The sequence below is a fragment of the Hoplias malabaricus genome, chromosome 8 (genome assembly GCF_029633855.1).
Source record: "Hoplias malabaricus isolate fHopMal1 chromosome 8, fHopMal1.hap1, whole genome shotgun sequence".
In the NCBI taxonomy this organism is placed as follows: Eukaryota; Metazoa; Chordata; class Actinopteri; order Characiformes; family Erythrinidae; genus Hoplias; species Hoplias malabaricus.
Window position 1 is genome coordinate 9,853,286 of NC_089807.1, and position 14,428 is coordinate 9,867,713.

Below are 14,428 nucleotides of genomic sequence, written 5' to 3' on the forward strand. Positions count from 1 at the left end.
AATTTGATGGTATTCCAACTCTAGTCTGATCGTTACACCTGTTAGGGTGACCAGATCTGAGATGGTGAAAAAGAGGACACACATAAACCTATGTGTGCTTTTAGGTCCTTTACACCTTTATTTGCTACACATGGGAAAACATGGAAATTTCTTTTTTACTTCATCCTAGAACTTACATTTACGTTTCGGCATAGCTGCTCGAGATGAGGGTGGGTACATGAGATTTGCCTGACGTAAACAAGGATTACTGACGTGCAGACTGACCAATTAAATGTTTACAGAGAAGGTTATCGACCAATAACGGTAGCTCTACAGTCAGGCGATTTTAGGCTACTTCACCACGCCCCCTTCTCACTCAAGCGAACCAATCGGAGTAGGGGAGGGCGGGACTAGTTTGTGAACGAAACGCTTCTCGAAATGTAAGCTCTAGAAAAACAAAATCCCGGACGTTTGTGAAATTACCCCCGGACATTTTTTAAGTCTAAAAATGAGGACATGTCCGGGTAAAAGAGGACGTCTGGTCACTCTAACATCTGTAGGCGTCTCTGGATAAGAGAATTCGCTAAATGCGGTAAGTGCAAATGTAGAGGCCCACGGGACTCATCAACAGACTCTTACACAGAATTTCTGACATAGATCCGTGTGCTAGTGAGCGGTCTGTGTACAGCTATCTCTGACTGATGTGATGAAGGAGATATTTAGGTGTGAGCAGGATTTCTCACTGGTTTATGTGAGAGATACTGAGGGTGTGAGGGTGAAAATCTTGGCCTATTTTAACTTTAAATTTAAGCCGTAGGAGTCAAGTGTCAAGTTTTATTTCTGCAAATCATTACATTATTTTACATTGTATTTAGTATTGACAGAATCTGATAGCTTTGTCTGTTTGTTGGTCTCTTTGCCACTTTCAACTTTCATGAGCTCCGTTAAAATAGCACTGACAATTCGTGCTGCACCGAATTATTTTCTCCCTGTTTTAAAAAATGTTCATGTAGTGCCCCCTTCGGGGAAACGTGTTTTTCGTGAATATATGTTTGTTTTTGTTGTATATTTGAAATAAACCTGTGTCTCACGCAAGCTCTAAAGTGTTTAAATCTGCTTTCTTGGCATTAAGACATATAACAAATTACTTTCACGGTAACGTTACATTAATCAACAAACGCATTTCGTGGTGTTTTAACCATTTAATCCGTTAGACGGCGTTTGTGTCAATTGTGCCTAACGTAGAAAACACATTTTCTATCTTTTTTTCTTCTTCTTCTTGCTCTTTTTCTTTTTTAAAACAGAGTACAGTAGCTAAATCGATTCTAACGACACAATCCCATTAAAACCGTCCATAGTTGGTTTCCATGACTGCAGAACCGCTGGATTGTGGTCGTTAAAGACGTTTGCTCTGAGAGTGAGTGTCCGTAGGGCTCCATAGCTCAGGGGTTAGAGCACTGGTCTTGTAAACCAGGGGTCGCGAGTTCAAATCTCGCTGGGGCCTCATCAATCTTTTGTTGTTGTTTTACAAAGTGCAAAACAGATTGCTGAAAAAAGATAGAGACGTCAGAATTGGAGCAAATCGAGGTCGTGTATGCACTTTGTCCACGTATTTGGACTCTTTGTCTTTAGACACAGTTATAGCTACGTCAGCTGTAGTTGATTGGAAGCTTTATGGAGTTACAGAAGTGGGTGAAACGGAGGGATCGTAACAACCACTTATTTATTTCCTGAGTCTTGACACAGACTCGGGGGGGGGGGGGTTCTGAGACCCCACAGAGGCTTAAGAGAATATACGTTTTACAACAAGCTTTTAAAACTGCAAATGGAGACTTACTATTTTAGTTTCTTCTGATGACTCGTGTGCCTCAAAGACTGCGCCTAACTGTGACCTCTCAGAGCCCGGATAGCTCAGTCGGTAGAGCATCAGACTTTTAATCTGAGGGTCCAGGGTTCAAGTCCCTGTTCGGGCGAAAATTTTTTTCTTTATGGGTTATGGTCATGCTGTAGTTACTGCATTGCCTTTGCAGATTTTTTTGCAATGGGTTTTAATTAAAGTGACAGAGAGTGTGGCGGTGTAATAGAGGGGCTTTAAAAGAGTTCATATATTGTTTGTCCTTGTAAGATAATAATGTAAATTTCTAACAAGTATTGCATTAATAAAGTAGTTCCCTAGCTAAGATAGAGACATTTTAATGTGTGTATAAATCGAACACTGTAAACAAATTAACTCAGAGCAGTTTGTATTTAGATGATTTATTGTTCAAAAAAGTTCATTTAAAAAAAAAACGATTAGCGCCCAACGTGGGGCTCGAACCCACGACCCTGAGATTAAGAGTCTCATGCTCTACCGACTGAGCTAGCCGGGCTGTTCACTGTAATATCTACTGAAAATAAATAAACACAAACCAAAGGTATGTTTTATTCATTCATTCATTCATTATCTGTAAGCGCTTATCCAGTTCAGGGACGCGGTGGGTCCAGAGCCTACCTGGAATCATTGGGCGCAGGTGTATTTTTCATTTTTTAATTAATACATTAATTCATTATTTGTATTCGCTTATCCAATTCAGGGTCGCGGTGGGTCCAGAGCCTACCTGGAATCTTTGGGCGCAAGGCAGGAATACACCCTGGAGGGGGCGCCAGTCCTTCACAGGGAGGTATGTTTTAATTTAATTTATGTTTTGGGGTAAACTTTTTACATGTTCTTTTTTGTTTTATTTCAGTCAGGAGTACAGTCAGAAAATAAGCAATCAAGTTAGCTGTCACTTTCGGTCAAAGAAACGTAATAAAACATAGTCTCGGTTTATTTAAATCCTAAGACACTGGCGAGTAAGTGGAAGTCTGTGTTAACAAACAAATAAAACAACTGTTCCCTGACCGGGAATCGAACCCGGGCCGCGGCGGTGAGAGCGCCGAATCCTAACCACTAGACCACCAGGGAGCTGAGTGCAGCACTGTCCATCTTAGTATAGGAAACTGTTCTGAGCTCTCTGCTCTAAGATGATACACAAATCAATAACTGTCAAATATGATCCGTTTTAAAGTATTAAGGTTCCACCGCGCAGTGTGTTTATGTATGTATGTGAGTAATGCGAGTGGATGTGAACGTGTTTATGTATGTATGTATGTGTGTGTGTGAGTAAGGCCTGTGAGCCATTCAGGGTGTGTTCCTGAATTGCAACCAATTCCAGGTAGGCTCTGGACCCATCGTGACCTTGAACAAAATAAAGTGGTTACAGAAAATGAATTTCCCAGTTTGATTCTGTCAGTCAGTGGCTTGTTTTAACAGTGCCACTATATTTCCACAAAAAATACTCACGCCCCCCTATGAAATAAAGCTACATACTTGTGAGAGGCAAAAAGACCCAATAAACAAAGCAACATACACAACATTCAGGGAGAAAACACAAATATAGTGGAACCTCTACTAACGAACGCCTATACTAACGAACTTCCCAAGATACGAACCCGGCATTTGAACATTTCTTGCCTCCACCAACGAACCACTACTCTAGAAACGAACCCGAGCCTCCGCCGAGCCGGCGGCTGGAAATGGCTACTGACCCCAATCGGCGAGTCTCCCAGCGCGCCCAGACTTGAGTGAGCGTTTAAGATTAGCATATTGTAGCTTTAGCAATTTAGCATTAGTGTAAATAGCAGACATCAAAATTAAGCTAAGTTAAGCCGTATCTACGCTTCGTCTCCCCACATTCACCCGCCTACTCTCCGTTTCAGTCAGGAAAAATGAGTTTTCAATAAATAATAATGATGACAACTCACTTTATAGACTTCAAAAGTAAAACAAAACTTGAGTGTTACAGACATTCATAGCACAATTGCACAAGGAATGAAGTTATTAAACAGTAACATAAAATAGCATGAAGTAAATAATTTTAACATCTAATTCAGGTCTACCAACTGCACAAATACGTTTCTGCCACAGCTGTGCTACAACAGCAACACTTTTGTTAAAGCTGGACATTATACTGGCTTAGGTCAGGCTTAAAGTGACTTTAGGAAACATTGCAAAAAGTGTGCTTATAACATGAACAAGTTTCATACATTGGTATAAAAACTGATGTAAACAACTAGCTTTCCAAGCAGTGTGACAATCAATTGAAAAGTAAAAAAGTGAAACCACAATGTTTGTAGAGACAAACTGCACATAACTTGCTCAGATTATCAAACTGTGTACATTTAATTTGAATTAACCAAGAACCCCCAACTCTTCTATTGGGGGAGAGCATCTATTTAAACAGTGGGAATAACATTGAGTTCTATGAAACTTTTAACATTTCACCATAAATTATCTGAAATAAATCTCAGACACAGCCAACTGAGCAACCATATCTGCTAACTTTGCAAGCATTTATAATTTACACTTTCAACATGTAAAGCAAGGATTGGGTTCCACTGTAAAACTGCCAAGAATTCTCAAAAGCAGAGGTTCTCTAAACTGGGGCCTGCACCAACTTTGGCTTTGTGTCAATTCATAAAAATCTACTTCAGCCATATCTTAAAAACATGGTAGGTATATATAAAAAAATTGATATTACACAGATAAAATTTGTGGCCATCTAGCATCCACTTAACCACATTTTTGTCATGGAACAGTGCTATGTAGGGTCAGAGAAAGCAAGTATAATTGATAAGACTCTAGTAAAACAAAACCCTAGCTTTTAGATACAATTAATGACAGTAATAAATTTGTGGGGGGGGGGGGGGTTTACAAAGTGGGACTTCGAGAAAAGCTTTAGATGAGGGAATGGGGATGGAGATGGGAGAAAGCAAAAAAGAAAGGCATGGGGATATGCTGCTCAGTCCTTCACTAAATTTATCTTAACCCCATTTCAAAGGCCCTAATAATAATTTAAATGCATTAACATTTGAAATCACTGTATACTAGGCACATTAGTTATCTTTTATCTGCTTTTACCTGCTTATGATTTAGGAGGTCAAAGCATGTTGAAAAAAGTTGTGCAGTAATGGATTTAAATAAAACATCCCTGAATATGACTGCTAATCTATAGCAGCAATATTTGCCTTCTCAAAAACTAGGTTAATATCTTACCCACAAAATTGTTATGGTCCAGATGACACTGTGGAGCAAGAACATTTAATAAATTACAATGTATTTTTAAAATAATGTGAATCATTTCATTCTCTGTATACATATTCTGGTCTTCGTTTTTGTATATATTTTTTCATTTCTCATCTTCCATGCTGTCCTTATAAGAAGTAAAGCTCTCAGCTGGTTCCCATGTGTTTTTCCATTTCGTCCCACTGAAAAATAAAGCAAAGCATGTCATAATAAAGTCATGATTATTCAAGTCAAGCCTTGTAACAGACTGACACAAAACCACTAAGTACTCATCCTTGAGTTTAAATGCTAAATACAAAACAACTCTGTGAGCAAGCCTATGGTCAGGCACACTGTCCATAGTCAATAATACAATTTTATTTGTAAACACTCATGACAGTTTTTAAAGTGGGTATGCAGAGAATCAAAGAACTTACCATAAAGAGCAAGGCATCCACTTGACTCTGACTTCATTTCGACCCTTTTGTAAATTGAGGAAATAAGAAAGTGAAATATGAGGAAAGTGCCTGCACCTTACCCTTACCTGTTAGTTTACTAAGTGTTGAACAGTATAAGTTCACTTTAGAATTCCTCAAATGATTTTGTTTGACTTACCTTTGTGGTTCTCCATCTAAGAATTTTCTCAACAGGAAACACCCCATTGTACTCATCATGATTGCAATCTGGAGAAAATGGTCATTATGAGATCTTTTTACAATAATTAAAATAGTTCAAGGATCCACAATAACAAATACATAAACCACAGTACACATTTTAACAGACAACATGCAGAAAACATTGACACAAAAACATAGATGCCAGTATTGTACCTGATACTTTACGCTTTCTTGAAAGTGAAGTTCGACCAGAGGAGCCCACTTCATTTTCCAGTGTGTCAGCTGGGTCTTCAGTATCCACTTTCTCCTTTTGCTTTGGCTGAACTTTACTAGATACAGGTGGAATAACAGAATTGCAGTTCTTGCCATCAAGCTTATTTCCATTTTCACCTATTCCAGTTTCTGATCTAGACCCCAAAACATCTTTGGTCATGGCCTGAAACCCAGAAGCTTTGCTTGATACAAGTTTATTTGTGACAGTGCTTGTTGATGGTGCGTTAGAACTGACACTAGAAGCTGGGCTGTGCACTGCTGAAGGCAAGCACTGCACCATGGCCTTTGAGCTCAGACAAGGTGTTTCATCTTGCTGTAAAGACTCTTTAGGACACAAGGCAGCTTCTAACTGAGCATGGGAAATCCTCTCCAAGCGAACCTCCACCTTGGCATTCAGTTCTTTGTCTAATGTGAGGGACTGGAACTTTTTGGTGGCATCCTGTTGGGTGTTGTCATTGTCATTAGAATGGACATGGATCCTCTTGTGAATATTCCATCCACACTGGGTAGCGAACATAAGATCACAGTGGTAGCAGCAGTACTGGAATGGCCTGGTTGAGGATTCAACACTCTGTCTGTGTGTAGAAAGATGCTTCATATTTCTGAATGTCTGCCCACACCTGTTGCACTCAAGTACAGTGGAGCACTTATGGTCTTGAAAGCGCAACCATTCATTAAATTTTTTCCCACATTTTCTGCAGGGGTACAGTTGTGAAGCCTCCTGGGGACTGTATTTTAGCTGTTTCTCTGTTTGGGAGCAGTGGTCTGAAGAGACGCACAAACAAAGCCTTTGGTTGCCAAGGTGCTGTCTGTCACGTAATTGGTGTGTGGTAGTGATGTTATCTATGGACCCAAATGATTTTTGAATGTATTTTTTCTTTGTTATCACCGCTCTCTCCTTGTCTCTGTTCTTACTGAGTATTATGATGCCAGAACCCGAAGAAGACTCCTGGGGATCAATCACTGAACTGGTTTTGAGCTTTTGAAGCCTTTTGGCTGATTTAGAAGGGCGACCTCTGTTACGTTTAACAGTTTGTGACGTTTGGGCCACTGGGGCTTGCTTTTGACCATTTATAGATTGACCATTTATAGATTCGTTAATACCAGAGATACCTGTAAAAATATTATAAACAAAAACAAAAGTTATATTTTATAGTTATAAAGAATTAAATATTAATCAAGAACACAAAAAAGCAGAAAAAGTCTTTGTTTTGAAAATAAATTAGCGGGTAATTATGGGAATTATCTGGAAACAATGGGAATAATACTGAAAAATTTGAAGCTAAAGGTGAGAACTTGCATATAGTTGGCAAATTAATTACTAAAATAATTAGATATGATACCAAAACAGTTGAATAGCAAAGCTGCTCCTCAATCTCAGGCACATTACACACTGAAAGGCTATTGAGACTACTTCCCTGGCACTGTTCATTTCACCATCACCTGTACAGCATAGGTCCAGCTGATTTCTAGAAATTTGACACTCCGCACTGCTGAAGCACACATTTGGACCAAAGGACTACCTAAAGCCAGGTAATTTTTGACAAGGTTCATATTTTTATTGACAGTAATAGCACTGAAACATTTAAGCAACTATTAAATCAAGGTTGCTTGCTCAATGGTCAATTTCATTTCAGAGACTAGTTTACCAAGGCTATCAGGTTAGCTTACCAAGGCTAGCATAAGCTAACTACCTATATTATTTTCCTCAAGGGGTTTCTATGACTAAGAATTATTCATTCATTGTTTATAACTGCTTATTCAGTTCAGGGTTGCGATCCAGAGCCTACCTGGAATCACTGGGTGCAAGACAGGAACACACCCTGGAGGGGAACCAGTCCTTCACAGGGCAACACACACACACATTCACTTACACCTATGGACACTTTTGGGTCACCAATCCACTTAACAGAGTGTGCATTTTGACTATTGGAGGAAACCAGAGCAACCAGAGGAAACCCACACAGATACAAGAAGAAAACACCAAACTCCTCACAGACAGTCACCCGGAGCAGGACTTAAACCCACAACCTCCAGGTCCCTGGAGCTGTGTGACTGCAACACTGCCTGCTGCACCACTGTGCCACCCTACCAGTAATAGCATACCTACCAAGAATTAATACTTATTATTTGTTTAACATTTTGAAGACCATTAGTTTTTACACTTTGTCATTTTATTCAACAGAAAAATGCCACAGACCTCACCTATGTCATAGTTATTATTTGTGTTGTTATGCCTTCTTTTTTGCTGTTGATAAAAAATGAATTGAAGATAGTGTATGATATAGAAATTATCCAAAATTTCCTATTAATTCCAATAAATTCCCACAAATTCCCAAAGTTCTCAAAATTGCCATGGAAAGTTTACATTTTGGAATATTTCCAGAGTTTGAGTCCCCATGGAAAGTTACCGGTAATCTACTGGAAATTTTCCACCCCTTTGCAACCCTAATAACAATAAGTACAAAGACTTAATCTTCCTTTTTGTTTTATAATTAAACAAGGTCTCAAGGTCTATACAATTTGACATCCTTTCTTTGTTAAAATAATGAAAGCAGAGAATTTAAGCCTATAATATATTCATTTTAATTTGTCAATTCATTATCTACAATTTTTTTGAATAGGTTAAATCTTTTGATACAGGTCTGAGAGGCTTCAAGACTGTTTGTATTTTTGTGGACATCGTAAAAATTTTCAACAAAATCACGTTAAATTCTAAACAAACAAACCAATCTCTTACCTGGAATTGTTTGTGAAGTCAATGGTTCATGGTCTGCTACATCGCTCTGTGTGATGCCTGTGTGCTCAGATGTAACACCCTTAGGAATTTGTAATTGATTCTACAGGGAAGAAAGGGATTTTAAAAAATTATATTTTAACAAAGATATTTGGTTAAACATAATGTGTGTTGTGCTTCAATATATCAATATATACATCTCATCTAAGTAATTACAGCTGTAGAGGTTTGGCTTGCAATTATAAGCAACTTTTAATGGATAATGATTTACTGTCTATTTATTATAGTGTTTAATTGGTTATTATTATAAACTTATTTATTATTTATATTTTATTAAACATAAAACAGCAGATTTAAAAATTAAAATGAAATTAGGTTAGAACATAGTGAAATGAACTAGAGAAGACTACAAAGACTACAAATAAAACAGAATAAAATACAGCAAGCAATGAAACTTTAAAAATGAAGACTTTAAAATATAACTCAAACTAATTTAAACAAATGAGTGTTACTCTTCCTTTATCTTACTTAATTGATCTTAATCTAGGAGGTAAGGACTGATAGGTGTGAGGATGCAATTATTTAAAGGCTAAGCACCAGCTACATGGAAGTGTCAAACAAATAAATGCAGTGGAATTTGAGTTCCTAACTTGTGTTTATTGATAGTCAGAAAACACGTTATTTCTTACTAATTCAAGGAATAAGGTTTAAAAGACCGTTGGTCTTGACGAAAAGGTGTGTTGTTTTTGGCTGCAATAATTCAATGTACAGTGGGACATCAGTGCACAGATGGCCCAAAGATCCCCAAATATCCAGAAAATGTACTAAATTTGTCAACTTTATATGGGCACTCTGGAAAGGACCATCCGCTCACTCCGTTATCTGTAGCTCATTCCACTGGCGCTTTTCCAACTATATGGGCATGTAAGGACACCAACGAAAGGTGTTCAAGAGCCTCTGTAACATGGAGGTAAACAGAGTAAGTTCACTTATTTTGCCTGTTTTAGTTGGTGTTAGTTAAAGTTAGCTTGACTTGCTAAACTCGGTGGCTCAGATTATACTCGGCTACGTATCACTAGTTGCATTACGGAGGTTTACAATGTCGGATGAATTCGAATTCGATCACATTTACAAGAATAACGGTACCTCTAAATTTGAGTTTAGCTTATTGCTAGGCTATTGTCATGAATAATGTTGGTTATTTAGCTAGCTATATACTGTCATAACCGTGTTTTACCGCGGCGTTGTTCAGCTGTTGTCCACCAGTGACGTCACGGTTGCGTTCAAGAATTTCCGTAGCGAGCTCGGGTTTTTCTGTCAATTTAATAAAATTATCAGTTTTAAAGCAAATTAAGTAGCTATTTTCATTTTAATTCATACTTATATATGTCAGTAACTAAAATAATGTGTAATATTCATGGAGGTCCATTAAGTGATGCTTAGCCTTTAACTACATGATGCTACGAACTCAGTCTCCACGCTATGTTATGCTTGTTTTTAGGCCAAACGTTCCTTCATAAATCACAGTTTGTCTGAGATGCTGCGTATGCACATTTCTGACCAGTTTTTGTATGAAAACTTTATAAATAAGGCCCCTGCTCTCCCCCTTATGTTTGCAGCCAGTTCTCATGTTTCAAGCCTTTCAACAGGCTACTCTACCCCTACTAGCTACCGAACTAGCCAGCCCCTCAGGGTAGAGGGACCTCCTATTGGTAGAGGCTGCACTCCAGCTACCCTGATGACTTAAAGAACAGCAGGCTCTGTACTGTGCTCTGATTGCAAAGAAGTAGGTACATTATTTCAAAGATAAACACTAGTGCTAAGTTATATACACATAAACCTTCTTGAGAAATATTTACAAATCCTAAAACCATACAGCTGCTACATTATTGCACAGAAATATTGCCTAGAGAGAGATTTACGGATAATAGTAAGTGGTTCACTAATGTCAGGCATCATTCCAGCTTCCTGAAAAATGCAGCTCTCAAACCCCTCTTAAAAAATAGAAAAAAGTATATGCCTCTATGCTGCAACACCTACAGCTTCCAATCAGTTATTCAGAAGAATCCTTCTGACTTGTGGGGTACTTCAGGGGTTATGTTGTACCCTTTTTTTCCAATCATTAAATGCTTCAATGAGATGCACACAGATTGCAGACATTTCTAAAAGCAGAACGTAAACATCTGTTCTACTGTGCCTTTCACACTCCCTACCTAACTGCACTATGCATTTGTTCTGCACGTTCTTTTTATTCTTGAATTAAACTGAATTTTTAATGCATTAACTTTGATCGTATGCCTTACGTTTTTCACTATTATTTTATTTGTTCTTGATTTGTTTTTTTGTTTTTTGTTTGTTTTTTTGCCAGACAAAGTCTTTTGAATTGCTTATGTTTGTTTATTCATTGTCTGTAACCACTTATCCAGTTCAGGGTCACGGTGGGTCCGGAGCCTACACAGAATCATTGGGCGCAAGGCAGAAACACACCCTGGAGGAGGTGCTAGTCCTTCACAGGGCAACACACACACACACACACACACACACACTTTTGGGTCATCAGTCCAACTACCAACATGTGTTTTTGGACCCCGGGAGTAAACCGGAGCACCCGGAGGAAACCCACGCGGACACGGGGAGAACACACCAAACTCCTCACAGACAGTCCCCCAGAGCGGGACTCGACCCACAACCTCTAGGTCCCTGGACTGCGACACTACCTGCTGCGTCACCATGCCACCTGCTTTTGTTTATGCAAAACGCTAAATAAATAACCTTGCCTAAGATGCATGATTTTTTTTTATTCAGTTCTAATGACTTGGCAAATACAAATACATTTTCGATCCTAATATGTACAAATTGCAATATGTATAGACAATACCATACCTCGCTTTCTCTGTCTACTGGACAAAGACTGCTAGCATTAACAACATCAAACTCAGAGCTCTCATGCGACACCGGTGCCTCCTCTGTTTCTGTTTTGATGATTGCTTCACTTCTCAAATAAGCCTCAGTCCTCTTCTCCTCAGCCTCTTCCAATTTCTTCTTAAGCTCATCAATTTCTCTCCAGCTACGGGAGATCTCAACCCTAGTCTCTAACAGCACTTCTGTAAAAACTTTCACAATCTCTGAGGTTGTTTTTGCCATGAGAGACTCAACTAGAGTCTGAAATTTGGCAGATATAGGGTCCTCCACTTCCATGGTGTTTGGCGATGGAGAAGCAAGTTGGCTTTCTGTGGGGGGGGAAATACATTTTTATAATAAACATTAAATTTCACCAATAAATGTAATTGAATTATTACATAAAATGTCATGCTTTCCAAAACAATTAAGACTATGATGAGATATTCACAATATAGCAAGACCAGATGAACTGAGTTGCCATGGTTTTTCTCATCATAATTTTCGTGACACTGATGGATTTAAAACTCGTATGCTGTCTGTCTATTGACTAAGATTAACCTTCTGTAAGAAATATGTATATATTCTTATTCTCTTCTGAGTGACAGGCTTCCATTCCCCACGTTAAAAAATGGTCTAACTGAGACAACGACTAAACCCACCAAGACACCCATTCACTGCTGGCAGCTACAAAGCGACGAAGCTTAATGGGCTTAGGCGGTAATACAGAGAATTATAGTCTCTTTACTCGGTATTTTTATTAAAGACTGGTCGAGATGTTGGATTTGACAAAAACATTTCGAAATGTGTTCAGGATCCCCTCCTCACACCCATTGTAGCCCTGTCCTCCCCCGACGGCTCGGCTCGGTTTTGCTCAGTTTTGTTCGACGTTTGTTTGTGAGCCGCTAAGTGAACGGAACAGATCCATTCCCGGTTCTCCTCTCAGTTAACAAAACACAAAGAGAGAGAGATGCAGATGAAGACAGTTCTTCGGGAGAGACTGATCAAACCTGGAAATCCTCTTACCTCACGTTCAAACAGAGCGGTTTTCTTCTCGTTTTTTCTCTCCACGGAGGAGCCCCTCAGAGAGAGAGAGAGCGCGAGGGGGTGATGGTTGATGGAGCCGTACAGAAACACTCACCGTGTGTTCGGTTCCCTTCACCCATGAAAATAAAAATAAAGCGTCGAACAGTAATATTTAAAAAGTACTAGGTGACTTCAGATTTTTAAATCTCGTGTTTATGGGTGAGGTGTTTTGTACCCTGGTCTTTAAGGTTTATTTAGGCCTACTTAATATTAGCTACTCAAACATTTCTCAAAAGAAATAAGTGACAATTATTTTATAATGCATCACACACAAGTAGGCTACAAATACTACTAATATAATATTAAACATATTTATGTTTATTTGTTTTTTTTCACGTAGAAATGAATTCTGCATTGATTTTTTGAGGAAACTAGAAAAGTGGCAGAAAGCAAATTAGTTTCTTATATTGCACAGTTAAAATGCTTTTCAGTTTTACATATTTAAGATATTATCACCCTTATTTTCATTCATTCATTATCTGTAACCAGGCGTAAATCGGGAACACACCCTGGAGGGGCACCAGTCCTTCGCAGGGTGACACGCTTTCACACCTAGGGACACTTTTTAGCAATCCACCTACAAACATGTGTTTTTGGACCGTGGGAAGAAACTGGCGCAACCTGAGGAAACATACGCGGACACGGGGAGAACACTCTTATTTTCATTAATACATTAAATTTACTTTGGTCTTCAGGAAAACCTTTAGTATACTACAAATGGAAAAAAACAAAAATGACATCGGTAAAAGTACAGTAATTAATCCCTTGCTGTCAGACCTGTGAATGGCTGCTAATGCCCAGAGCCTCCCATTGCCTTCCATTGTAGTGCACTTTCTATTAGACAATTTTTTCAGTCATTTGTGCTCAAGTAGCTCTTGTGTAGGACTGAACCATACAGGCTAGCCCTGTTCTCTCCTTGTGTATAAGTGAGCCTTGGGATCCCATGACCCTGCCATTGGTTCACCATTTATGTTTCCTTGAACCACTTTTAGTAGTTACTAATCCAATGATAGGAACAAACCACAGACCTGCTATTTTGGAGATGACTGCTTCAGATCTCTGTTACAGTACTTTTAATTTCATAAGCACCAAATGTTTTCATTGGGTTGGAAGTACTTTAGCGCCTTTATTTTACTATGGGAGTCTTCACATATGTGCAAGTCACTAAAGCCATCTGCACTAAGGCACCTCCATACAATCACAGATGCTGGCTTTTGAACTGTGTGCTTATAACAAACTTGATGGTCCTTCTCTTCAGCCCGGAGGACAAGACATTAATGATTTTTTAAAACATATTTTTTAATGTTTGTTCTTCTGACCACAAGACAATTTTCCACATTGCCTCAGTTTATCATAAAAGAGCTCAGGCCCAGAAAAGGTGTTTCTGGATCCAGTTTATATAGAGTTTCATTTTCATTCCTAATATGTGCAAATTGAAATATGTATAGACAATAACATGCCTTGCATGCAACACCCGTGCCTCCTGTTTCTGTTTTGATATTGATGATTGCTTCACTTCTCAAATAAGCCTCAGCCCTCTTCTCCTCAGTCTCATCCAATTTCTTAAGCTCATCAATTTCTCTCCAGTGTTTCTGGATCCGGTTTATGTAGTATATATTTTAGATATACTTTTAATGGTTGTTACGTGCATGGCGTACACGTGCGTTATGTATTTGCCTTCTATTTCCCCCCCTCCCTGTTTGCGTTGGTCTCTCAGGTTTCCTGGTGTATGATTGGATGATCTTCGTTCAGCAA

At 38.8% G+C, this 14,428-nt stretch overlaps 1 protein-coding gene and 4 non-coding genes across 5 annotated transcripts; 2 read left to right on the plus strand and 3 right to left on the minus strand.

Moving 5' to 3' along the window:
- Nucleotides 1–1,410: 1,410 nt before the first annotated feature.
- trnat-ugu (transfer RNA threonine (anticodon UGU)) lies at nt 1,411–1,483 on the plus strand. Its single transcript has one exon. It is a non-coding gene; the product is annotated as a tRNA-Thr (tRNA).
- Nucleotides 1,484–1,879: 396 nt separating this feature from the next.
- Nucleotides 1,880–1,952, plus strand: trnak-uuu (transfer RNA lysine (anticodon UUU)). Its single transcript has one exon. It is a non-coding gene; the product is annotated as a tRNA-Lys (tRNA).
- Nucleotides 1,953–2,275: 323 nt separating this feature from the next.
- trnak-cuu (transfer RNA lysine (anticodon CUU)) lies at nt 2,276–2,348 on the minus strand. Its single transcript has one exon. It is a non-coding gene; the product is annotated as a tRNA-Lys (tRNA).
- A 503-nt stretch (nt 2,349–2,851) lies between these two features.
- Nucleotides 2,852–2,923, minus strand: trnae-cuc (transfer RNA glutamic acid (anticodon CUC)). The gene has a single exon. It is a non-coding gene; the product is annotated as a tRNA-Glu (tRNA).
- An 840-nt stretch (nt 2,924–3,763) lies between these two features.
- zgc:66472 (uncharacterized protein LOC327494 homolog) lies at nt 3,764–12,744 on the minus strand. Its single transcript, XM_066678316.1, has 7 exons — nt 12,614–12,744; nt 11,573–11,919; nt 8,693–8,792; nt 5,893–7,065; nt 5,678–5,745; nt 5,500–5,543; nt 3,764–5,265 (listed from the first exon to the last, which is right to left on the minus strand). Exons 2-7 carry the CDS (start codon nt 11,885–11,887, stop codon nt 5,187–5,189), a joined length of 1,779 nt encoding a protein of 592 aa, XP_066534413.1. The 5' UTR covers nt 11,888–11,919; nt 12,614–12,744; the 3' UTR covers nt 3,764–5,186.
- Between the last annotated feature and the right edge of the window lie 1,684 nt (nt 12,745–14,428).